Here is a 25331-nt window from a genome sequence, read left to right as displayed (position 1 = left end):
GTGTTCAATCTCTCCTACCAAAATAAAAACAAAGCAAAGCAACACTTCCTGTCTTCTAAATGAATTAAGGAATTATTTTCTTTAAAAACAGCTTGGGACTCCCAGCCCCCTTACAGGTGTGCACTAATGATCAAAATTTAATTCAAATACATCATTTCTTACAAACACATTACGATGTTCACCTGGTTCCTATCCCCATCTTGCTCACACATGCTGGCAGGAAGAGGTCTGAGGCTCATTCAGCTCATGTATGACCTTGAACTCCCCTGCATTTCAGCTACCCCTCAATAGAGAAGAGGCACTGCTTTTCCACGCTGCTTTTGCAAAGTTCTGGATTTTTCCTTTCATAAATGCACAAGCATGACACAAAATCCCTTTTCTGTGCTATATAATTTGCAAAAAAGAGGGCTGTATGAGCACTAGATCTCCTATGAGGTCACTATTTCTCCAGATTCAGGAGGTAAAGATAAGTTCAGGATTTCAGCATCTTCTATCTATTTTGTCACTCGAGTGTGACAAAGGGCACAGCATGGCTGTAGGGCAGTTCAGGGGCATGGGTCACAGGCCATTTCACCTCCAAAGTCTCTTCCTCCCTGGCTCCCTAAGTGCTGGGAGCCTGGGAAATGCTAGGACCTCAGGGTGTGGAAAACTTTTGTCCCCTAAACATCCTTTAGAGACTGCTGCAGGAGGAGGAAGGCGCCTTTCTGACAAGCTTCAGGAAGCGACCTCTAGTCCTCTCCGCAGGACACTCAAAGGTGGGGCAGGGCAGAGAACAAAATGTGGATTGGAGGTGTCAAAGGCATCTGAGGACTCAGCTTCACGGCCTCAGCCTTCAATTAGCTTTTGATTCTTTCTCCTGGTGGGGGAGGGATGCAGACATGAAAAGGCCACCAAGTGGAGATACTCCAGGAGGGAAAAAGGACACACTGTCCACTGGGAAGCTAAGTCTAAGAGCAGAACAAAAACCTAGGATGAGGGATGAAGAGAAATTGATTTCCACTGGGTTGGCTTGAGTTTACCTAGGAGCCCAAGAATTCATATGTTTTCAGTGACACCTGCAAAAATATTTTTTCCCTTAGAAACATACTTTTAAAAGACTTTCACTGAAGAAAAAGCATTATTCAGTACAGTAGATAGAGGGTGACTTTCAGAAAAGGCTATCTCAGAACCCTTTCCCCAAAATGTTAAAGACAGAAGCTGCTTGTGTCTCCAACTCAATAGGTTTCAGAGACGGGAGGCAAAAACACTTCATTTGTCATTCCCAGGCCTCTTTGCCTATGAGCACAAGCCTCTCCCATACTGCAAAGTAATTAAAAGACTCTGTATGAGTCCTTCTAGAAAAGTCTGACTATTGCTTGTGAAGATATAGGAAAAACAAATACAAGCTAAATAGGCAGGACTTTCTTCCTGCCTGTCATTAAAAAAATATCTAGTGAAAAAAAGGTTAAGACAGATTAGACCTAATTAAAATACCCTGGCAGGAGTCCCTAATCATTATCATTGATCATGATAATCCTTAACAATAATTCAAGCTCTCACCTAAGGAAAAAGTGCTGAAAGACAGGAAGTATCTCTCTCAGCTGGTACTCTTACCCCTTTTACACTAAATGAATCTTCGACTACGGGTAGTACACCATTATCCACAATTTCAGTTATCACCATCAACTGAGACTTGAAAGCATTAAATGGAAAATTCCAGAAATAAATAATGCATGAAGTCTTAAAAATCTTTTACAGTATATTGTTATAATTGTCCTACTTTATTATTGTTGTTGGTCATCTCTTACTGTGTCTAATTAATAAATGAAACTTTAACATAGACATGTACTCATAGGAAAAAAAATAAGAGTTTGCGTAACTTTGGGGCCTATCCATGGTTTCCGGTATCCATTGGGGGTCTTGATATGTATTCCCCAAGGACAAATGGGGACTGCTGTCATTTGAGGTTGAAAGAAAACACCACAGATTCACTAGTTCACAGCAGCAACCTGTATTTATAAAACATATTTCAGGCCTATGGCACTGTCTACCCTAAAAGAAGAAGAATGCTCAGGTCTGCATTCTTCTATAGGCAATAGTGATGGTCAGAAAACAGACAACTGATAAAGTCTGTTCCAGAAAAGCATAGCCCTGGAAAAGAGGAACTGGGGACTAGGACACAGTAGACATGAACACTTTATAGTTGGGCATCGAAACTTGACTTTGACCATCATAAAGAAGGAACATGTCTTTTTATGTTTTGAATGCACTATAGATCATTCCTTTGCATTACAGACTCCAAACATCAAATAAGAGTTTTGGTGGCAGATTCTGTTAAAAATGAGAGTTCTGGGCTGGGGTTGTGTGGCTTAGTGGCAGAGCGCTTGCCTTGTACATGTGAGGCACTGGGTTCAATCCTCAGCACCACATAAAAATAAATAAACAAAATAAAGATATTGTGTTTATCTATAACTAAAAATAAAAAAGACATTTTGAAATTTAAAAAGAGAGAGAGAGAGTTCTGAGACAAGGAAGTACAACAGAGTTTAGAAATTAAAGCAGCTTTCTCTCTCCCACTGGACCCCAACTCATGTCACTGTAATCACTGAACTGTGCAAACATTAAAAATGAAAATCATCTTTCTTTCCGAGTCTATTTTGCAATCTCTAGAACAGGCTTGGCTTGGTGTGAGTCTATAAGCAGTCACACCATGGGGCCAGGTTTTGCTATGATATTCTAAATTTTTGAGAATTCAGTCTACTGATTTGGTAATATCCAGGGAGGAAGGGGAAACATCTGAAGTTATTTTTACTTTTGCAAGTCTTCTGGCTATACAGGGTGAATAGCAGGGTGGATCAAGTATTGTCTGGAGCCCTTCAGAATCTTTTTTTTTTTTTCTTTTTTTTGCATGGCCTCATTTCCGTCTTCCTGTTGCTAGGAAGGAGAGTTAAGCTTGAGAAACTCGTGTTTACAATACTGGACCATCCTGTCCAGAACAAGGCTCTCTTCACAAAAGTCTGATTCACTCCACTCACTGTACTTTAGATGCCCCCATTCTTCTGGACCAAATCACCCTTCCCTAAATATTTTCAAATTGCATATTTACCCGCCCTAAGTCATAAAAATACCACTCTCATTTGAACATTGCATCATGGCTTAAAATCTCCATGGGGATACCCAGGGAAACCAAGTACGTAATTTTGTATTTGAAACCACCTCTTGGAATCTCACCAAACCTCTGATTGGAAAGCATCTCATTGGGGCTTACTATATCCCCTCTGATCCCCATACTAGATCTATGAATTAGAATTTAAATACTATGTACAGTTCACAGCTCACATCACAGAAATAGTTATACATCATTAATCTGGTGTATCTTCCAAAAGAACCCAAATACTTCTTGCAATGTAAAAATGCTCTTCAACTTTGTTTGGTCTTTGTTATTTGAACTATAATACTGAACAACAAAGAAAGGCTTTAGGGTTTAAGGACAAATTGCCTTTCACATTTGCTCCAGAAGATCTTTTGATTGGCCCAGTATATTAAAATTTGAAATGTAGCTTCCAATTAATGATAATCAGTTGCTTGTTTAATCTTTTCATCTTCAAGGAGAGAGCATGCATTGTTTCTCATAAGATCTACAATTGAGAAGTTACAATAAAAGTCACTGAAACCACTCTTATCCATTCTGGAGAAAGATTTTAAGTTGTAGTCTACTTATTCTGATTTTGTGAAATGGAGAAAACAAGTCAGTCTCCCTTCTTGAGTTTCTAAACCTGGTTAGTGAAAGCAGTCATTCGACTTGAATTGAAATAAAATCAGTTTTTGTCAAAAGCAAACTTTGAAAACCAGATGGGAAGGATAAAGTCAGTCTGCTGTGCTTCAGTTTGTACTCTGAACAGTAGTACTAATGAAAAAGTACTACCCAGGCTTGAGCCTCACTGTAAATCTAACATACCACAATAAAAGTGAACACACTCAATAACCAACATTTTCTCAGAAAATATCTCTAAATAATTTCTGAACCCACATCTGCTAACCATTTGACCCTCCTTCCCCAGTTCTTTAAATTCTTCTGGGGAAAGGTGGGGGGCGCTGCTGCCTTCCAGGGCACCCTTCTGACCATCTGCTGCAATTTGCATGCCAAGATGGCATTGGGTGCCTCCATTAACTGCACACTTATGTTCTGCGAACTTATCTCTGCTGAGGGACCAGCTTGCAGTCCAGATGGATTCTGACTTGGTCAACCTCTTCCAGCTGCTGATAGATTTACATGCCCCACGCTGCAATCTGTTGGGCTATTATTTTCTTTCATCCCTTCAGCAAACAAAAATTTGGAGGAAAAAAATTGTAATTTGAGATTCAGTATTTGGCCTTCTCTTGAGCTGTCATTTTTTTTTCTATCCAAATGCGTCATATGTGCCATCCTCATGAATCTTTTGTAATGGATGGTTGTGCGAAGGCTGCATTCCTCTAAATTGCCAGCAACCGCTTGGAACAACCCTCTGAATCCCGACAATGGATTCATTTGCTGACCAAGGTCGGGCTCAAAGGGGCAAGATCGGGAATGGGGAAGAGGGTGGTGGGACGGTTTTTCTGCTCCGTAAGGCTTTAGGCAGGAGTTTCCGTCTACAGTCATTAACAAAAATTGGGAATTTGCTGAAAGTTAGAGCCAGACACGGTACAAATAACTTCACTTGTATTAGATCACTTGATCCTAACAACCTCCCTGCGGGTCAATGCAATTATTACCCGGGTGTTGCAGATGGAGGAGGCACAGCGGAGTCCTGTCATTTCTCAGATTCTCCCAGCCAGCAGGCTGCAGACCGGGGATTGCCATCCCACCAGCCTCCACTGACTGTGCGCTATAAGGATCCGCAGACAAGCAGAAAATTACATGCGGCAGGGTAGGTTTACTGTGGCCAGGGTAACTCTTTCCCAAAGATCAAAGGCTCAGCCCCTTTACGTTGGAGGTGGGGTCAGGGACAGAGTGGGACAAGGTTCCAAGAGACCTACTTATAGTGGAGAGAAAAAAAAAAAAAAGTCGGATCGGGAGGCGTGCTTCCTTCCTGTCTCCGACCGGGGGGCTAGCTCCGCGGGCTCCTCGTCAGGCGCCAAGGGCGTGGGCATCTCGTGGGGGCATTTCCGACCGCCCAGCGCACCGCGGAAAAGCGCAGCCTTTTCCATCAGGACCCCCCCACGCGCGCCTCAGGGCTGGTCCAAGAGCCTCAACCCTCTCCCGGCACCGGCAACTACCAAAGCCAGACTTTCCTGGTCCAGTTAATTCTCATCGTTTAAAATATCTGAACAAAAAAAAAGATTTGAAATTAAAGCACTTTGGGGGGGGGGTGAATATGAACGCAAGCACATTTCCAAGTGCCATTAAAGCCTGCAGCGTCCCTTAAATAAAACTCTGGGGGAGTCTACGCTGATTTTGTAAGTGTAGGATTCAGGGCAGTAAGCACCCATCGCAGAAGGATTCCCGAGGTTAAGAAAAGTAGAAAGGGGGTCCCGCCACTCCAGCGGAGCCAGAGGCTAGCGCCTGGGATTTAGAATGAGAAGAGAAGAACTACCCGGTCCGAGTCTCCCACCCGACCTTGGCAGGCCGCGAGCGGGCAGTCCTTCGGAGTCCACCCGGGCTCGCGTCCGCGGTCCCCAGGCGATGCGAGACTTAAGGTCATTACCCGAAATCCTAACCTCCCTTGCCAGGTTACGACCCTGCTCTTTCTCTCTCTCTCTCTCTCTCTCTCTCTCTCTCTCTCTCTCTCTCTCACACACACACACACACACACACACACACACACACTCCACTCCCAAGAAACTCCAGCTACTCCTTTGCAAACGTTCCAAAAGCTCCGAAGGACAGACACGAACTTGCCAAGGCGCGGTGACAGCTGTTGAGTCCCGGGCAAAGGCACAAGTCTAGCTTACGTGTTAGGATCATGGTGTCCGGCTTCTCTCTGCACATCAAGGGCGGCACAGCGCGGCAGACGCGCAGAGGGTAAATCGAGGCAGCACCAGGCAGGTCGGCTCCCGCACCGGGGCTGACGGCGGCACAGGGACACGTGCCCTGGCGGTTCTCAGCGCATCCTTCTCTACGGGTCCTGGCCTCTCGCCAAGGCCCCAGAAAGAACGTGGGATTTTCTAGAGGTCGTAACGGGAGAGATCTCAAGGAGCCCAGCGAGAAGCCCGGGAGCAGCTGCTCCTGCTGCAGGGAAGCGCGGCCATGGCCAGTTATTAGAGAGAGGCGCCCTCGCATAGGCAGCTGGAGCGAATTGCCTACACTACGCCCCGCAAGCCTAGCCCTCCTGCTGGGCCCGCCTCCAAGGGAGGGACAAGACCTGGCAGCACCGCCTTCTCCCGGCCGGCGGGGGTCCGGAGCCGCAGCCTCCGGGGTTTTCTGGCCCCGCCCCACGCTCAGGCTCCACCCTACCCCGCGCCTCCTCCAGGCCACCAAGATCGCGGGTCTCAGGCCGTCCCGGTCACGCCCCTCTAGGTCCCGCCCTCACACCAGGTCCCGCCCCCCGCCTCCACCGCCCGGGACTGGAATGTTTTCTCTCAGCCTCCACGTCTGCAACGGGAAGCGCCTAAAAGTCGCCGGCTACTGGCCTCAGGGGCAGAGGCAAAGGCCATGAGGCTTTTGCTTGGCGGCGACGTCCCGTCCGGACGCTGGGACATCGTACCCTTTCCCTCTTTTTCTGGGTGGTTCTGCCTTTCATTCTGATGGGCATCACAGAAATTTGCGGTTATGGAGGGAAAATCAAAGTAGGGATGGACCAGTCTCCTGATTTGTAAAATAGGGGAAAAAAGAACCTGTCTTTGGGACATTTATTATTCTTTACTATATAAAGCCCTCAGAAGTACAGAGAGAATGTAGGTAATGAACGCTGCTGTAGATGTGTTGAGAGTCTTCTGTGTGCTTAGCTATCGCCAGTGTTTTCCAAACTGTGGCCTTTGAACTGTAATCCAGCAGAGCTCCTGGAACTGCTATAGGTCCAACCCCAGATTGAAGATTTAGAATCTCTTGTGCTGAGGCTTTGCATTTATTCAAGCCCTCAAGTGATTCTGAAGCATAGTAGTTTGAAGGCTCCTAATATAAGAAGCCTCATTAAAAAAAAAAAAAACACAATGGATAAAATCACAGAAATTTTTTAAAAAAATCTAGGCAAGAAGCTTTTGTAAAATTTTACTTTGGGATAAATTGATGCTTTCTGCCTGTTATTTCTGGACAAGGAAAACTACTGACCTAAACTCATTCATTTGATAGATATTTAAGAGCATTTACTATGTGCCAAATACTTTTTTTAGGCTAGGGGTGGGGATATACCAGTGAACAAAGGAGATTAACATCCCTCCCCCCCACCACCAGTTTGCTTCCTAAAGGGGAAGATATACAATGACCGACCAAAACAAGTAAGTGAAAAATATATAGCGTGTTAGATGAGACTAATATAAAGTAGACGAGGGAATATAGGAGTTTGGGATAGCTTGTTTTTAGATAGGGCTAAATACAAATGGAAGAATTGTCTTTCAATTAAAAATGTATTGATTTTATAGCCATGTCTTAATTTATAAACACAAGACTCTCCCCACTCCCATATTTTCAGTGAAACAAAAATAAAAATGAGAACCTATTTAGCAAATTTAATTAATTTGCCCAAACTAGAATTTAGTTTCTGAGAGGATGGGTCTTATCTATTCAGAAAATACTGTTGTTTCCCAGCTATTACCTACTTGTAGATGCTGGAACCCAAAGGTAATCCAGGGCATGTCTGTCAGCCTTCTGTCCTTATGATGGGGCAAACAAGCTTACTGTATGAAAAAGAGGTGCTGTGAGGGTTCAGGAAGTGAAGATCTGACCTGCCCCCCCCCCCAAAACAAAACAAAACAAAAAACGGAGCAGCCCTCTGAGGTGTGGGCACTGGAGAAGCTATCAAAACATCAGCCTACAGTTGCCAGCAAGCGGAAGCATGATTCAAGAGCAGGCTGGGGAAATAAAGGCAAACTTATTCAATTCCCTGAATGACTATGTTAAGGATTTTAAAAATTCTTAATAGTGAGAATCCATTTTAATGCAAGAGAGGATCCCATCATCAGCTTTGCATTTTGAAAAGATCACTCAAGTTGCAGTATACATTTCAAACTTCAGCACTTCCAGGGGCTACAGATGTGGCACAGGGGTAGAGCATTTGCCTGGCATATGTGAGGCCCTGTGTTTGATCTCCACATGAAAATGCACGTATGCTACACACACACACACACACACACACACAAACACATACACATACTCATCCATCTCTAAAACATGCTAATTTATTAAAAATTCGAACCTTAAAAATATAGGTATTTTTAAAGCATCTCAAAGTATATCAATTCTTAGGACTAATTCTTAATGTTTACTTTTTACATGAACTTTATTGGGTGAAGCTGTATTTTTATTGCTTTCCAGGAGTCTGCATCTCTAATACACTCCTCCCCACTCAGTATTCATCTTTATAGAATAAACCATGTTGACCTTTTTTGTTTCTCTTGTTCAAATCCCATTCCTTTCTCCTTGATTATTGTGCTTTCTCCGAATCTTCCTAATTTTATTACACATCTCTGGAAGTTTGCCTTGTGTGGTTTGCTTATCACCTATGATACTAATAACTCCCAAAACATTTTTCTTGGGTGATGCATTGGTCTGCATCTGGCCTTCACTGAATCTTCTCTTCTCTTATTCTTCGATTATGACATGGCCTGTGACCAGAGCCAAATCCCAATTTTCATAGTTTTAATTTTTCCTCCCATTGTATATAAACGGACATGCTTGAAGGCTACCACGCTTGTAGAATAGTGGTTTAAAGTTGGACTTTTGGAGCAGGCCACTTAACTTTCTGATGAACAGGTTATTTAGGCTCTGAAAACTTCCATTTCTTCCTCTTTAAAAAGAGGATGTATCTCATGAGGTTTTTATGAGGATTAGATAAGATAAAGTACATAAGTACTTAGCATGCAATTAGCATTTGATGTTAGCTGTTATTATTATACAAGGTTGTCTCTTGGCATTCTTAGGTTGGTTCCAGGACTCCCTTCCACACCCACCTTGGACACCCAATAGCCTTGTATAAAATGACACAGTGGTATTTTATTCACACCTTCCTGTAGCCTTTAAATCATCTCTGGATTGCTTATATACCTCAAGGTAAATGGCATGTATATCAGTTTTATTCTGGATTGTTTAGGAAATAATGACAGAATAAAGTCTATGCATGTTCAGTACGGATGCGATTTTTTTTTTTCCAGATATTTTCAACCAGTGGTTGGTTTATCTGTGGGCTCAGAAGCTGCCCATAGAGAGGACTGACTGTCCTATTAAATATCAAAATAGGAGATGAAATTGCTATTTAAATCATATCCGGGAGAAAATTAAAACAATATAGAATAAGACCTTGACTTTAACCTTTGTGAATCTAAGGAGCCTTCACAAACTGGGGAAGGAAGGAGTGGAAAAGTCATTAAGAACGGGGACAAACAGTGGTATTTGCCAGATGGAAGAGGGTTCCCAGGGCAGCTCAGGGTCCTTCCTCTTTATTCAACCTTCAACTAAATCGTCACCTAAGGTTTCATTTGTCATAAACTGCTGACATTAGACTGAGTGTCCCTGATCTTCATTAACTGAGATTTTGGTAACAGTGGACTCTTAGGAGGCAGAAGTTACCTCGTCAGTGTTGCCCATTTCTCTACTTGCAGTCAAGGTCATAAACAAGCTCTTCAATTCATAAGAATAAAAATTCATCACCAGTTACACAAGGTTTTGTGATCATTGTTGTCATTGATTGTTATTAATGCAGGATTTTTTTTTTTTTTTAAAGATGACATAAGGACTTGTACTGTTTGCTTCCTCAGTTTGGACATCCACTGTTTGGAGGTTATTCACAGGGGATCCTTGACCTCTCTATTTGGATTTTTTTTCACATTCAACTGTTGTATTACCAAAGAAAGAAAAATCACATAGCTAACTCCTAAACTGTGTGGCAGAGGCTTGAGTGACAAAGAGGGCGACTCTTTACTCTTTTTGGTTCATATTCTATTTTAATGATTGAAATGAGATAGTATTGATATTGTTCAAAGTCACCTTCTTGCATTTTTTCATACCATCATGTGTTAATAAACAAAACAAAATCTCAGGTGTCTGCAGGCATCCAGGCATGTGATGCTGTAAGTAAAGCAAGCTACATAGAATGGTGAGAGCAGGAGAGTCCAGAACCCTCTTTGAAGACTGCTGCCAGTCAGGCCCTTGTTGGCATGTGTAACACAGCAACTCCAATGTACTGGGTTTAATGATTTTCCAACAGCAACTATATTTCCTCCCATCCCCTTTTTCTTCCTTCCTTCTTCCCTCCCCCTCCCCCTCCCATCCTCCCTCCCCTCCTTTTCCCCCTCCCCCCTTTCTCTTCCTCCTCTGGTGGGTGATGACAGTGTTAGGGAATGACCTAGGGCTTTTCACCTGCCAGTCAAGTACTCTACCGCTGACCTATATTACCTCTATCTATATTTTTATATCAAAGCTCCCAAGTTTTAGATGCGGGCAAATAGTTTAAAAAATCAAAACCCATTCCAAGTAATTTCAACTGTGGGCTTCATTTATCCCTCGGGCAACGAGTTTAAACCTCTGCTCTAGTGATATGAGCCAAGCTATCTCTTTGGAAATTTCTTTCTCTCCCCTAGGAACTAAAAGACTCCTCTGCACTTGGAAAATGTTGTAATATAATTTGTGTTCAATGGAACATTATGAAATTACTGAGGAAAATAATTTTGATTTGTAATGCTCAAAGGAAATACAAGAAAGAAAAGCATTTTGGAAATAATGGTAAACAGTATTCAATTAAGGAAAATAATTAAATTTGAAATTGAATGGCTGTCCTTAAAGCATTCATTTACTTTTAAGCTTCAGTGACCTCAGTCTGGGTTCTTCCCATTCCTTACCTTAACTAAAAAGGCTAAAAGGTATTTAGCTTTTTCAGAATTTTTCAAAATTCTATTACTAGGGGTATAGGATGGAGAAAGAAGAAAGGAACACAGAGCTTAGGCTGCAAAATAAACTTATCCTTTTAAAATTTTAGCTAATTTTAGCTCTTTCGTTCAGTTAGATCTTTCATTGACTATCACCTTGGAACATTCAAGTTCAAAATATGTTGAAAGTAGTTAGTCTCCCTGAGATTTTTTTTTTTTTTATACTGGGGATTGCACCTAGGGCCTTGGGCATGCTAGGTAAGTGTTCCAACTACTGCAATATATCACCAGCCCAGTTTTATTTTGAGACAGGGTCTCACCAAGTTTCCTAAGCTAGACTTGAACCTGTGATCCTCCTGCCTCAGCCTCCCATGTAGCTGGGATTCCAGGCATAGGCCACTGTGCTGGGCTTGCAGTGAGATTTTCAATGAGGTTGAAAGAGCGTCTGTATAATAAATACAACATGAATCTACTTGTTGGATAATCACTTTAAACCCCAAATAGGAAAGCCTAGCATAGTATTTGCATCATTCAACAAATATTTATTAAACCCCAGAAAAGGCAGTGTGTTGGGGGAAACAAAATGAAAATGAAGAGGGAGCTTGGAAAGGGAAGCTCTTGGCAGAAAGCAGGGCTAGGTATGGTTCTGCACTGGAGACCAGGAAAGGGTTTGAACCTATGGAGTTCTCTGTCCAGATTTGAGAAATCAGTGGGCATGCTTTCCTGAGATATTTACCATGTTGGCAGTAGAATTTTCTTTTAAAGTCTACTTTCTATAAAGGCTTAGGTGGTAGATTAGCTCAAGGCCTCACTGCTAAAAATACCAGAGAACTTAGCAACCCAGGAGCAGAGGCACTGTCACATTCCTACCATACTCACAACTTCCATTTGATCTTTGCTAATGGCTACACCAATTCTTTCTTGTGGCCTTTGACTATAGAGAAATCAAGTGAGTAGAAAGGAAAAAATTGTGATCATTTTTTATTCCAGGAAGACAACTAGGCGGCTTTGCCATTGAGTTAACCAGTTTAAAGGGCATGCCTTGATTCTTTTGTCTATTGTGCTATTATCCTTAAATTTAAGAATCCTTTATGAGCTTGCAGCCAATAATTCATTGACAGCTGAAGATGGATAATGTTATTTTATAAGTACAAGTAATGTTTAATCTTTTGTTACTTAAATTTTATGATTCTATGCTATTCATTGTAAAGAGTCAAGAAAAATATGGAAAAGTATAAAGGAATAAATAAAATCTTATAACTAGAAAAACAGAAGTAATTATAAATGTATTACATTTGCATGTCTGGCTTCCTAGTCATATAAAATTGAGATCACATTATGTTGTATTTTATTTCACTTAACATAGACAAAGAATATGATTTGTCGTAGTTGCATAATATTCCATCTTATGGACCCACCATAAATTAGTTGATTGATGTTGCACTTTTATTTATTTATTTATTTTTACCATTTTTTTCCTTTCAAGAACATTTTTATGCAATTAGATTTTTTTTTTTAAATGGCATGGTTTAACCAGGTGCAGTGATGCATACCTGTCATCCCAGCAGTTTGGGAGGCTGAGGCAGGAGGGTTGCAAGTTTGAGGCCAGCCTGGCAATTTGGGAGATCCTGTATCAAAAAATAAAAAGGGGACTGGGGATGTGGCTCAAGTGGTAACGTGCTCGCCTGCCATGCGCGTGCGTGGGGTGCTGGGTTTGATCCCCAGTACCACATAAAAATGAAATAAAGATGTTGTGTCCACCGAAAACTAAAAAATAAATATTAAAAAATTTTCTTTCTTTCTCTCTCTCCTTAAAATAACTAACTAACTAACTAAATAAATAAATAAATAAATAAGTCTGAGAACATAACTCAGTGGTAGAGCACCCCTGGGTTGAATCTCCAGTTACCATCCCCTCCACTCCACACACAAGAATTGTCACATTAGGACATTTTATATATATTTGTAAACTGTCATTCAGGACAGTTTACATTTTCATCAGGGTCATTTTTACATTTTCATCAGTGTCTGCATGTACCCATTTCTCTTCTTATCAGTATTGCCAGCATTATTATTTTAATTTATTTTGCTTATTTGATCAGCAAAACATCGTATTTCATTATTGTTTATGTTTGTTTGAACACTAAACTGGTTGGATTTTTTTCTTATAGTAAAATACACATAACATAAAATTTATCATCTTAACTATTTTTAAGTGTTGGTTCAGTAGCATTGGGGACCTTCACATTATTGTGTGGCTGTTACCACCACTTATCTCCAGAACTTTTTCATCACCCCAACTAAAGCTCTGTTATCTATTTAACAATAACTCTCTATTCTCTTCCCCCAGCTCCTAGTAACAACTATTTTACTTTTTTGTCTTTAGGAATGTAACAGTTTCAGGTACTTCATGGAAGTGGGATCACACAGTGTTTGATCTTTTTACCAGGCTTGTATACTGCTGGAGTATTTTTGCTTTTAAACTTCTTTTTCTTTTCCAGTCTTTCTCTCCTTCTCTCTTTCCTGTCTCCCTCCCCACCCCACACATACTGATATTGACCTCATCTATTTAATTCTAGAACTTCTTTGGATGAAGCATTTTGTCTCTTCTTACTGAATCGAATATGCACAGATTAAGGATGTTAGCCATTTGTCACTTAATATAAAACAGATTTTTACAAGTTTGTCATCTGCCTTTTAAGCTTAATTTATGATTTTAAAAAAATTAACAAGCTTCAAAAAAATACAAAGATCTTACTTATTTGTTCTTTTTAATTATTAACTAGGAGTTTACTTAAGTAGTTTTCTCTGTATAGTTTGAAGCCAGAGACACTAACTTACAAAACAAGGTTACTTAATACTTGGAATTTTTTTTGCTCTATTTTAAATTATACATTTGATCATGTATTCAAAAATAATTCCAGCTTTCTTATTTTATTTTTTCCACCTCTCTTAGTATAACATACAGATAAATGCCTTGCAGGAAGTGAGGCCTCCATAAGGACCTGTTACAGAGAATCTAGTGGAGTTAGAGTATAAGTCAAAGTCATATCAAAGTCGTGTCAAGGTCGTAGGGGCACTACATTTTTGAGAGACTTTTTGACTTTCAAATGTTCTATAAGTGCAATGTTGTGTATGTGTGTGCTCATATATACTTAATCATAATACTAATAATATACCTAATAATAAATAAATCAAACTTTTTCAAGGGCTATGTATAATGCTAAGATATACATTTTTAACCTTTTACCTTGTAGGTATAAAAACATTTTAAATTTTGTTTTCTACCACACTGCTTAAAATGAATCATTCATGTGGTTACCCCTAAACTCTGAGTTTTAAAACCAATATCCAGATGTAATTCTAAAGTAGCTATGAAATAAAACCGACTTCCATAACTCTGAAAATCTGAGTAGAATTGCTCATGAGTTTATTTCTACTAAGGAGATATTATGTGTTTATTTGAACCATAATATGTTGCTCTTTTTCTTTATGGTAGACTGGTCCTAAAACACAGATACTGCAGGATGGGTTTGGGCAATTGCCTGAAAAATAATAAACAGTTTCTTTTCTAAGCTGCTAACTATGGCATGTTGGCCATTATAGTGTTGCTGCTGGAAACCCCTACATAGCTCCAGATCATTAACTTACTTTAATAGCCAACAGGAGAGTGGAGCTGCAGTTGATCCTCAAGCTTGACTTTTCATGTGTAACTAACTCACTCAATTATCTCTTTTTTTTGGTACCGGGGACTGAACTCAGGAGCACTTGACCACTGAGCCACATCCCCAGCCCTATTTTGTATTTTATTTAGAGACTGGGTCTCACTGAGTTGCTAAGTGTCTCGCCATTGCTGAAGCTGGCTTTGAACTCTGGATTCTCCTGTCTTAGCCTCCCAAGCTGCTGGGATTATAGGCGTGTGCCACTGTGCCTGGCCCAATTATCTCTTATTGATTCTACTGAATTAGGCTGTAATTTGAGGACACTGCAAGGCAACAAATTATATATTTTAAAAAGTGGATCTGGCAAGAAGACTCATGAATTGAGAAAGACTGACATTTGAGGATTTATCAGTAGAGAAGGGACTACATCAAACCTCTTTTACACAGATATCCTATTGCTGAACAAACAACTATTTCCCTACTGACTGCTGCCATCATTTCAGTGGGTTAACAAAGTGGATATGTAAAAGGAAAAAAAGAAGTTTATAAACCACCAAATTTCATAACTGAGTTTTCTAGATGTTTGAATCGTTTATACTATGATATGGAAAGGTTGAAAGTAAAAGATAAACAGGAAAATATATACCAGGCAAATATCTTAAGGAAAAGAAAATTAGGAGAGCTATCTGGTATCATAAATAAAAAGCTTTACTTTAAAACAGACTGTAAGTGGTGAAGAGAATTACTACCAAACACTAAATAGGTCACTTAACAAGAAAATTAAGGTATTTTGAACCTGTGTGCCCATAATAAAATAGCCTCAAAATTTACAAAGCAAAGATGAGCAGAATTAGAGGTAGAAATGGATAAAAATTGCATCGGTGGGAGATTTCAACAGACTTCTCACAATTCTGGATAGGCTGAGCAGACAAAATAAAGTCAAAGAGAAAAGTTTTAGTCACCACATGCAGATATCTGTACTCATCAGGTAGAATATGCACATTCTCAGTGTTGCAATGCACTGACCATATCCTAAGCCATAAAGCAAATCTTAACAAATTTCAAAGAGGTGGTACCCCATTAATGACTGTGATGTTTTAAAACATCCACAAAATCTCTGCTGATCCTTTCTATCAGTAGGTGGAGTAAAGCCCGCCTCCTGAACCCAGGTGGTAATGAACAGAATCTGGCACAGGTGATGCTGTTGTTCTTTCAAGGTAGACTGGAGAAGGTTATACGGTTTCTGTGAGTTTTTCTTGGTCTAATGATGCTGGAGTCTTCAGCTACCTAGTAAGAAAGTTGGTAACTCTGAGGCCCTGATGTGGAGAGAATTAATGGAAAGGCCTCAGAGATTCCAGAGGCGCTCGTTCCAGCTGTTTTGGCTCACAGCTGTTTTGGAGTTTTTCCAGCCCACACACATGTGAATGGAGAAGCCTTTGAGAGGCCCTAATCTCAGTTACCATTTGACTCAACTGCCAGACAAGACCCTGAGCTGGGCAAGTGAAGGGGTCCATTTGGCTCAGTTAAGGGTTGACCAGATAGCTGGTCAAGCATTAACGTGTTATTTCTGGGTTTGTCTGTGAGACAGCTTCTGGAAGAGATTGGCATTTGAATCAATGGACTGAAGTAGGAAGATCAGCCCTCATCTCGAGATGCACCATCCAACCAGTTGAGGGTCTAGATAGAAGAAAAAGACATAGGAGAGGTAAATTTGCTCTCTCTCCTGGAGCAGGAACACCCATCTTCCTATGCCCTATTGATATAGGATCTCCAGGTTCTCTGGCTTTGGGACATGCATCAGCAGTTCATGCCGATTCTCACGCCTTCAGCCTTGGACTGAAGGTTACTCTGCTGGCTTCCCTATTCTAAAGCTTGGGCTGAGCCTCACGATCAGCTTCTATGGCTCTTTTTGGTGGGACTTATCAGCCTCTATAATCAAGTCAGCCAATCCTCATAAGATAGATCCCTTTCATCTATCTATTATCTATTTATCCCGTTGGTCCTGCTTCTCTGGAGAACTCTGATGCACACTGTGTTGATCAGCTTTTCATGACTATGATCAAAACACTTGACACGACTGAAAGGGGAAATGCTTTGTTTTGGCTCCTGGCTTCAGAGGTACCAACCTGGGGTTGGCCAGCTTCACTGCTCTGGGCCTGAGGGGAGGCCGAACATCCCAGTGGAGGGAAAGCCTGGGGAAAGCTGCTGAGCTGCTGGGAAACAGGAGAGGAAGGGGTCAGGGGCAAGAGGCAGTTCCCAGGGCACGTCCAGTGACCTACGTCCTCCAACCATGCTCCACCTGCCGACAGTTTCCAACACTTCCCCAAAGTCCATTCACTTCATTAATCATCAAATGGATGAATCCACTGATGAGGTTAGAGCCCTCATGATCCAATCCTTTCCTAAAAGCCTCACCTCTGAACACTGCTGCACTGGGGACCAACCTTCAACACATGACACTCTGGGGAACATTCCAGATCTAAACCACAACACAGATCCTGAGAAGAACAGTTCAGCTGCGTCCAGCTGATGCTCAGACCCGTGAGCAAATAACTGATTACTGTTGTTTTAAGCCACTTCTTGATGAGGTGTTTAAATAGGTAACTAGAATACCATATTCTCTGACCAAAATTCAATAAAATCAGCAATGGATAATACAAATGATTAGTACTCGTATTGATAATATTAAATGCTACTAAATATTTCACGATTGGAGAAGCCATCATACTAAAAATTTTTAAATACTGAATGAGAACAAAATGTACTACATGTTTAAACTTGTGTGATACAGTGGAAATCAATGTTTGTTGAAATATATAAGCTCAATTGCTTGTGTTAGCAAATAAGAGATGCTAAAAATTAGTTATGCATCCAGTTTTTAAAAATGCAAATAATAAACTCTAAGAATGCAAATTAAGGAATTAATAAGCAAAAGAACATACATTAATATGATTAGACAAAAGGTATGAGCAGGCAGGGAAAACAAATGATAAAAAAAACATATGACAAATACTCAAACTCATTAATAATTAGAAAATACAAATTGAGACCATAATTAGCTACTATTTGACATGTACTAAATTTACAATTTAAAATGCCATGTTCTCAATGATGAGAACTCTTATAAATTGCTGGCAGAAAGGTATACCAGTACAGACTCTCAGGAAAACAATTTAAGATTCTTTTGAAGCTGACCATTGAGGATGTTATGACTCAGTAATTCTGCTCTGAGGTATGTATTGTATCTGAGGGAAAGTTTTGCACATGTGCATCCAGAAAGAAGATCTACATAGCATTATATTAGGGAGAACTGCAAATAATCCAAATGTCTATCACCTGCACAACAGATCTTTAAAAACAGCAGGTTTACACAGTAGAATATTACACAACAGTGAAAATGAGTGAGCTATAGTTACATGCAACAAGGACTGATCTTTGAAACAATGTCAAGTGAAATATCAAAATTACATGATAAAAATTAAAAAAATAGGAAGGGAATCATAAATTCAACATTCAAGATTGTGATTTCCTTTGGGGCAAGGCAGGGACACTAGCTGGGGGAAGAGCACCTAGGTAGCTTTAACAGGAAACAGAATATTCAAACTCTTTAGTTAGTTGGATGATGGGTCAGTGGGTGATTATTTCACTTTATGACAATATCACAGTCTCTCAAACTGTAATATTCATAGTGGCAGTTGCATTATACAGCTATTTTACATACGTTTTAAAAGTCTTTTTCTCTTTAAAAAATAATTCCTAGTTATGTTCTGTTGAAATGTTATTATTATGACCTAAGGATACTGAAAGTAATCACCATTAAATATTTAATATCTAAACTTAGGTTATTTAAAATAATTCCCAAATCTATTTCCTTCTGTGAATTATCGAAGCTAAATAATTTTAATAATGATGACAGTAATCACAATAACTTGACTCTGTAGATGATCACCCAATTTCCAAGGTGAATGTTTACTATTCTTATCACATAGCATATTTATTTTAGTTTTAAACTACCATAAATTACTCTATTTTCTTGTGCTATTAGAGTGTTTAAAGTTGGGAAAAATAAAGTCCAAGACAGTATTATGGAAAGAGTTATAATGTTCCTAGCACAGAGAACCAGAGAGTAAAGCAAACCAGAAAAATTTAATCTAGAAGGCATTGGACTTTCCTGGTTACTTTTAACTTGACTGAGCCCTATGCCTACCTAAGGCTTTGAAATCTTCATGGAATTTAGAAAGAATAAAAGAACACTGATTAATAGTGTAAAAACTCAAATCTTTCTAGAATGATCAATCCAAATCTGGGCAAGATAAAGATGAAAACTTCTACAGCATCTTCCAAAGTGTGGAAAATATTCAGTCAGCCCCCCATTTACCTTTTTTCCTTCATTTTCCTAGTACCATGGTTTGCATACCTGTGTCTAGGAAACACACCTTAGTTTATATTTTTTTCTTTGTTCTCCCTGGGTTATCATAGAAGCCAAACATATCAGTTACATGATTCACATTCTTCCTCAGAACTGAGTTTCTACATAGTCCTGTTGGTCTCCTGGGGAAATGAGGGATCTAACTCAAAACTCTGACCTAAATAAATCTCCAACAAAAAACTAAAGAATGACAAATGGAGCTCCAGCCAACTCCCCTAAATCAGTATGTGTGGATTTCTTTTTCCCCTTTTCAAAATGAACTCAGTACTTCTTTGAACCAATGGCATTGAACCCAAATGATTCCATACCAGGGTTTTTTAATTCCTTCTACCACCAATCTCAAATCTTCAAATCAGAAAAGGAACGTTTTTTTCATTCTGATTTCCAGACCTTGTGGCTGATGCTGATCTTGCTAATTTGCATATTCTGCATTTAAGGAGAGGCAGGAGCCCTTATCTGAAAATTAAAGATCTGACAGGGGCAGTTGGATTCCAACTGGACCTGAGGTTTGAATACAGCTTTGTGCACCAACATGCAGTGACTGGGAAAGCTGGGTCTCAGGGTGTGGGACATGCAATTTTGTTTTCTAGGTCACTGACAGCTAAGCAGGGAGAAAGAGAAAACTTTGACAATCAAGTCCTGTGTGTGTGTGTGTGTGTGTGTGTGTGTGTAAGATGCACGTGCACACGTGCTTGCACACGTGCATACACACACACGGCATAGACATGCTGGTATATCTTAATGTTCCCAGAGGCCTCTCCTGGAGCCCTAAGGCATGTTCTCACTTGTCACTCTTCCGGGCATTTCCTTGATAGCAACATCCACTTGGCTAGTAAGGGGGAGATAATATTTTTATGATGCTGATTGGAAATCTCTCAGCAGAATCACAAGGCAGAAGTCCTAATCCCAATCCTATTAACCTGAAAAAATATGAGTAAGTAAACTTTGGAAGGTTCTCCATTGCGCTTTTTGTTCAAATCCCATTGTGGATGCGCGCTCTCTTTCTTAGCTTCTGGCTCTTGCTGCGTACGAATCCTGTTCTTTTCCTTTGATTTCCCTGAAATTCCAAAACATCGACTCTGCTGCCTCATTATATTCTTAGAATGAATGATCTCTCCATTTCCTACTTCCAGAACTTGCTCTGAAACAGTTTTTCTTCCCCAGGAACAAATGACCTGACTCAACATTTTTTTTTCCCCCTTGCTCCCTAGCTCTTTCTGAGGCAAGGTCCTGGTCGTTGTCTGGACATGAAAACCTATTTGCCTATTCTCTATCTGCTCCTCACCTCAATTTACACAGTCTTATCTGGCCCTCCTTTTTGGCTGGACTCGCCCATCTGCACGACACCCTTGCTTCTTCTGGTCAACCACGGACAACATCAGTATTTCGTAAGCTCTCTTTTATAGTTGATTACTTTTCCCTCCAGGAAGGCAAACGCACCCTTGGTCAGCCTTCCCACCAGGGGGAAGAATATCCGTACATAGGAAGGAATGAGGTAGAAGAAACTTAAGAACCCACCCACCAGGACTGGAATAAAACAAGAGATGAGCAGATGAAAGCTCTAGTTAGAGGCCCTGTGGCCTAGCATGCTGGCACACACCTGCAATCCCAGCAACTTAGGAGGCTGAGGCAGAAGGATCCCAAGCTTGAGGAAAGCCTCAGCAACTAAGCAATACCCTAAGCAACTTAGCAAGACCCTTTCCCAAATAAAAAAATAAAATAAAATAAAAAGGGATGGGCTACAACTCAATGGTAAAGTGCCTCTGGGTTCAATTTCCCCATACCAAAAAAAAAAAAAAAGAGTCCCTGTGGTCATCAGGTCTCTTGCTCGTACTTGGTTTGGGAAGACTTGCCTAAGTAAATTGCTCTCCAAGTCTAGACCAGAGACTTCATTCTGCTGATAAACACAACTTTTGTTTAAAGAATTCTTCCCAAGGCTATAACATGTATCTCCCAAGATCTGTCTGCTCTGAACCTGAATGAAATCAGCCATTTGTCTCTGAAGGATGATGTATTGCCCAGGAAATGGACACCACTTGAATGTCTTTCTTGGTATTGATTGTGTGTATGTGTGTGTACTCGCGCACGCACGCACGTGTGTTTATGCACATACATATATGGTGTGTTTATATACATATATATGTGTATATGTATATACTTATATATATATTTATATTTGTATATAAATTTGTACATAAATATATATGAATCTTCAATTCTCTTAGTTTAAAAGAAATGGAAAAAGAAGACAGGACTATATGCTGAGTTGGGGGAAGGTTAATGACTTCTCATATTACATCTCTACATTTAAAAAATTTTTAAATTTTATTTAATTTTAGGTACTGTGGGTCAAGCCTAGGTGTGTTAACCACTGAGCCATATCCCTAACCTATTTTTAATTTTTTTTTTAAATTTTGAGGCAGGGTCTTGCTAAGTTGTTTAGGGTCTCACTAAATTGCTGAGGCTGTCTTTGAACTTGCAATCCTCCTACCTCCTGAGCTGCTGGGATTACGTGCGCCACCATGCCCCGCTTAAACTTTTAAAAAAAGAGTCAGGGTCTCCCTATGTTGCCCAGGCTGACCCTGAACTCTTTGGCTCCTGTGATCCTCCAGCCTCAGCCTCCTGAGTAGCTGGGACTGCAAGTGTACACTATTGCATCTGGCTACATCTTTTAACAAATTTTCTTTTATTAGAAAAAATGTCTAATGAGCATTTCCATTTAAGATTCATTTGAGGTAACAAAGGAGGTTATGACCAAAGAGTACTGACAGAGGATAAGAATCGTAATGGCTTGCCCAGCTGGCTCAGTTTTTTCTTAAAGATGTATTTTTTTTCCTCCTAATTACATTAGGCAGTGACTGGGAGGATGGTAACAGATAATAAGGGTCTCATTGTCTCTCTTTTTTCCTTTGTCGCCAATACCCTAATTATTCACTCTCTTGCACTTAACAAGGAGCTAAGGGGGAACCCGGTGTGTAACCCTGATCATGTGACTCCCTGGCACAGACAGGGATTGTGAGACACATGACTGGCTGTAAACACAGGAGCCTGGGATGGCTTTAATATCCTTTTAGACAGAAGCATGACAGATGAGTGGGGGACTCCTTCCTTCACAGGAAACCAGGCCTCTGGCTATAGCTTTGTCTTCCACTCAGTCTTAGATCTTTATAAACACTTTCCCCCTGAACTTTCAAGGACCCAGGCTTTCCAGCAACAGTTTAATGTGCGTGAAACAGAGACTCAGATAAAGGGTTGGAGCATAAAATCTCATTGAAGGGTCTGATTTCTTAAAGATGCTTTTTACAGACTAAGACTTCACATCCAGGACAACATCCCAAAGGAGAACTTTTTCCCTGGAGAAAATAGCATCAACATGCATGAGCCGTTATAAGTAGTATTGAATCTCAGTTTTTGCAAGAATTGCCACGGACTTGCTCCATTTTATTAGGACAGGTTGTAAGGTCCTCAGGTATGTCTTGGGTAAGAGATGTTTTGAAGATGGAGTGGGACATTTGGGACACAATAAGTAGGAATTACAGGAATCGGAACCATATGATGATGAGATATCTGGAGAAGATGAAAAAGAATGGAAAAGAATGTGAATTCTTATAAAACATGGTTGCTCTGAGGGCAAACGTGTGAACAAAGTGGACTCAAGAACCTAAAAGAGAGAAAAACCCAAAGCGGACTCAAATACATAAAAAAACACATGATGTCAACATGGGATGACTTAGTATTTACAGATTTTAGTTTTCCCCTAATTAATCTGTCAATCTAATGAAATACCATTGAAAATACCAATAGTCTGTTTCAAGATAATGATCATTAATATACCTTGACTGTCATCTATGTCACCTACTTTCTGAGTGTTTTTATCTACTAAATATTTCAGATCCCTAAATAGTCTCATGACTACCAATACCCCCATTTTATAGATAAGGAATTTAGGCAAAGTTTAAACAACTTGCTCAAGGCCAGACAACAGTGGAACTGAGATTCAAATTCAGAGATACAGCCCTACTGTCTGTGTGCCAAAGCGTTATCCATACTTTCAAAATCAGTGGTCCAAACAGTGAGTCTAGAAATTGACTCATAAGAGGTCTTTGATTTATTAAATCTAGCATTGCATATCTAAAGAGAAAAGGACAGACACAAAATCTGTCTACCTGGGTAGACATCTGGCAATAGAGCTGATGCCTAGTTTACTCTTTAAGACAAAGTATTTTTTAAACGTATTAAAGATGTAAAAGTGTAACATGAAACAAGAGTTTATAAATATAGAACCAAAAGAAATGACAATGTATTGGATCGATTTCAATGATCTCTCAAGTTTTAATTAAAGCATCTTTGTTTCATAAAGTTACAGATTATTCTTCGTAAATGGCAGTTTTAATTTCCATGGAATACTGAGGCAACTATTAGAAATAAGCTGAACTATGCCCAGTCAAATATCAGTTCTTATAAAATCTGACTGAGGGCTGGGGATGTGGTTCAAGTGGTAGCGCACTCGCCTGGCATTCGTGCGGCCCGGGTTCGATCCTCGGCATCACATACCAACAAAGATGTTGTGTCTGCCGATAACTAAAAAATAAATATTTTTTTAAAAAAATCTGATTGATTGTGAACATTAATAAGAAATGAATGAGGTTATGTTTCATTATGCTTGCTTAAGAAATGGATCTACATAGCCACCTGGAACTTCTTTTATCAATTATTTAAAAAGCTGCTGCCAGTTTTGTCTTGGGGAGTTAGTTAAAGAACTCCTTTTAAGTTTATAACTTAATAAAGCTTTGCAACAATTTTGACCACTATGTTCTTTAAGGCATATTGCATTCCATCCAGCCTGTGGCCTCTTTTCTTCTCCTGGAAACACTCTGCTCTCTGTTGTAAAAAAATTTTAAATTTGTTCTTCATTGTGTAGTCACAGATATTTAGGACAGAAATAAAAAGCTAATACAGATGATCAAGAAAGAATGAAATAGAAAAGTTATTCAATCTCCCACATAGAAATAAGCCTTATCAATATTTTGATGTGTATATAAAGGAACACTATTATTTGAATGGCTTTTTTTCATATTTAAAAACGTATTGAGCTGGGAATATAGCTCAGTGGTAGAGCATTTGCCTAGTGTATGTGAGGTCATGAGTTCAGTCCTCAGGACTGCAGAGATAAAAAAAACACAAAATATTAACAAAACCCCTCTATGCATGTAATAATACTCATTTTTAAAAAATCAAATAATACAGAATTGAATGAACTCAAAAGTGAAATATCTCCATTGTGGAAGCTATCAGTGTGCCTATTCAAACATTTTCTATGTGAGTACTTGTATTGTCCATATATTCTTTCTGTATATACATACAGGCATATAAACACACATTCTTTTTTCTTCATTAATGTCTGTGTAAACTATTCTACAACTTTCTTTTTTTAAAAAAAGAAAGATAATTGTATGTCCCTCATGTCAGTCTATATAAATATATTCAATTTCTTTTAATGTTTGCACAGAATTCTGTTACATGGCTAAACCCCAATTATTTAACTCTTTTCTTTTTCTGACGTAGGCAGGGTTTTACTGCTGCATCCCTGCTTCAGTAAATATTCTATGCCTATAGGCTCTCTAGGGTAAGACATGACAAAACCCCTCCACCAAATCACTCAAAAAGAAAAAGAGACTATGTGATTGGACATCAACATTTTTAGTCCTAAAATCTTAAATGCTAATAAAGAGTATCCTACTTCATGACTTTTTTTTTTACACTGAAAAGTTGATATAAATCTATTTATATTTTTATAGAAAAAACATATTTACCAAAATAGGTGTTTTCAATGTTTTAAGTTTACTAATGCACTATTAAGATACATGCTTTTAGTTAAACATTTAATATTTGTTTTACAAGCCCCCATATATTATAAAGCTTATAGTCTCTCTTAATTTGTAGTTTGAGGGCCCTCATTAATACTTAGGTAAAAAAATCTTGCAAATTTTGATTACTCTCATATCTGAGTTCTCCTGGTCAATATTACGTACTGATGAAAATGTAATAAAGATCTCATTTAATAATTCACATGAGGAATACAAGAACCCAGAGCTACAGGTTGGTAGTAACTTTTACTGAATATATTCACTATAAGCCCAACGCCCATAAAATGAAATGAGAAACCTAAATAGTTTTTGTTTTATAAATGTGAAATATATATATTTTTTTTAAAAGATAGAGGGAGGATAGAGAGAGAGAGAGAGAGAATTTTTTTTTTAATATTT

General features: G+C 39.5%; 1 protein-coding gene across 3 annotated transcripts in view; it reads right to left on the bottom strand.

Moving 5' to 3' along the window:
- The window catches only part of Dlc1 (DLC1 Rho GTPase activating protein), a 381889-nt gene that overhangs the window by 39880 nt on the left and 316678 nt on the right, over nucleotides 1-25331 (bottom strand). Inside the window, exon 1 of one of the 3 annotated variants that reach the window (XM_005330788.5) lies at nucleotides 5911-6284. The exons of the other annotated variants lie outside the window; for them this stretch is intronic. Coding sequence (XP_005330845.1) covers nucleotides 5911-6238 — 328 coding nt within the window. The 5' untranslated portion in view covers nucleotides 6239-6284. Of the gene's footprint in view, nucleotides 1-5910; nucleotides 6285-25331 lie in introns of those variants that run through there. 3 annotated transcript variants of the gene reach the window in all.

Source organism: Ictidomys tridecemlineatus, chromosome 14 (assembly GCF_052094955.1).
Source record: "Ictidomys tridecemlineatus isolate mIctTri1 chromosome 14, mIctTri1.hap1, whole genome shotgun sequence".
Taxonomy (NCBI): domain Eukaryota; kingdom Metazoa; phylum Chordata; class Mammalia; order Rodentia; family Sciuridae; genus Ictidomys; species Ictidomys tridecemlineatus.
This window is presented reverse-complemented; position numbering and strand designations above follow the sequence as displayed.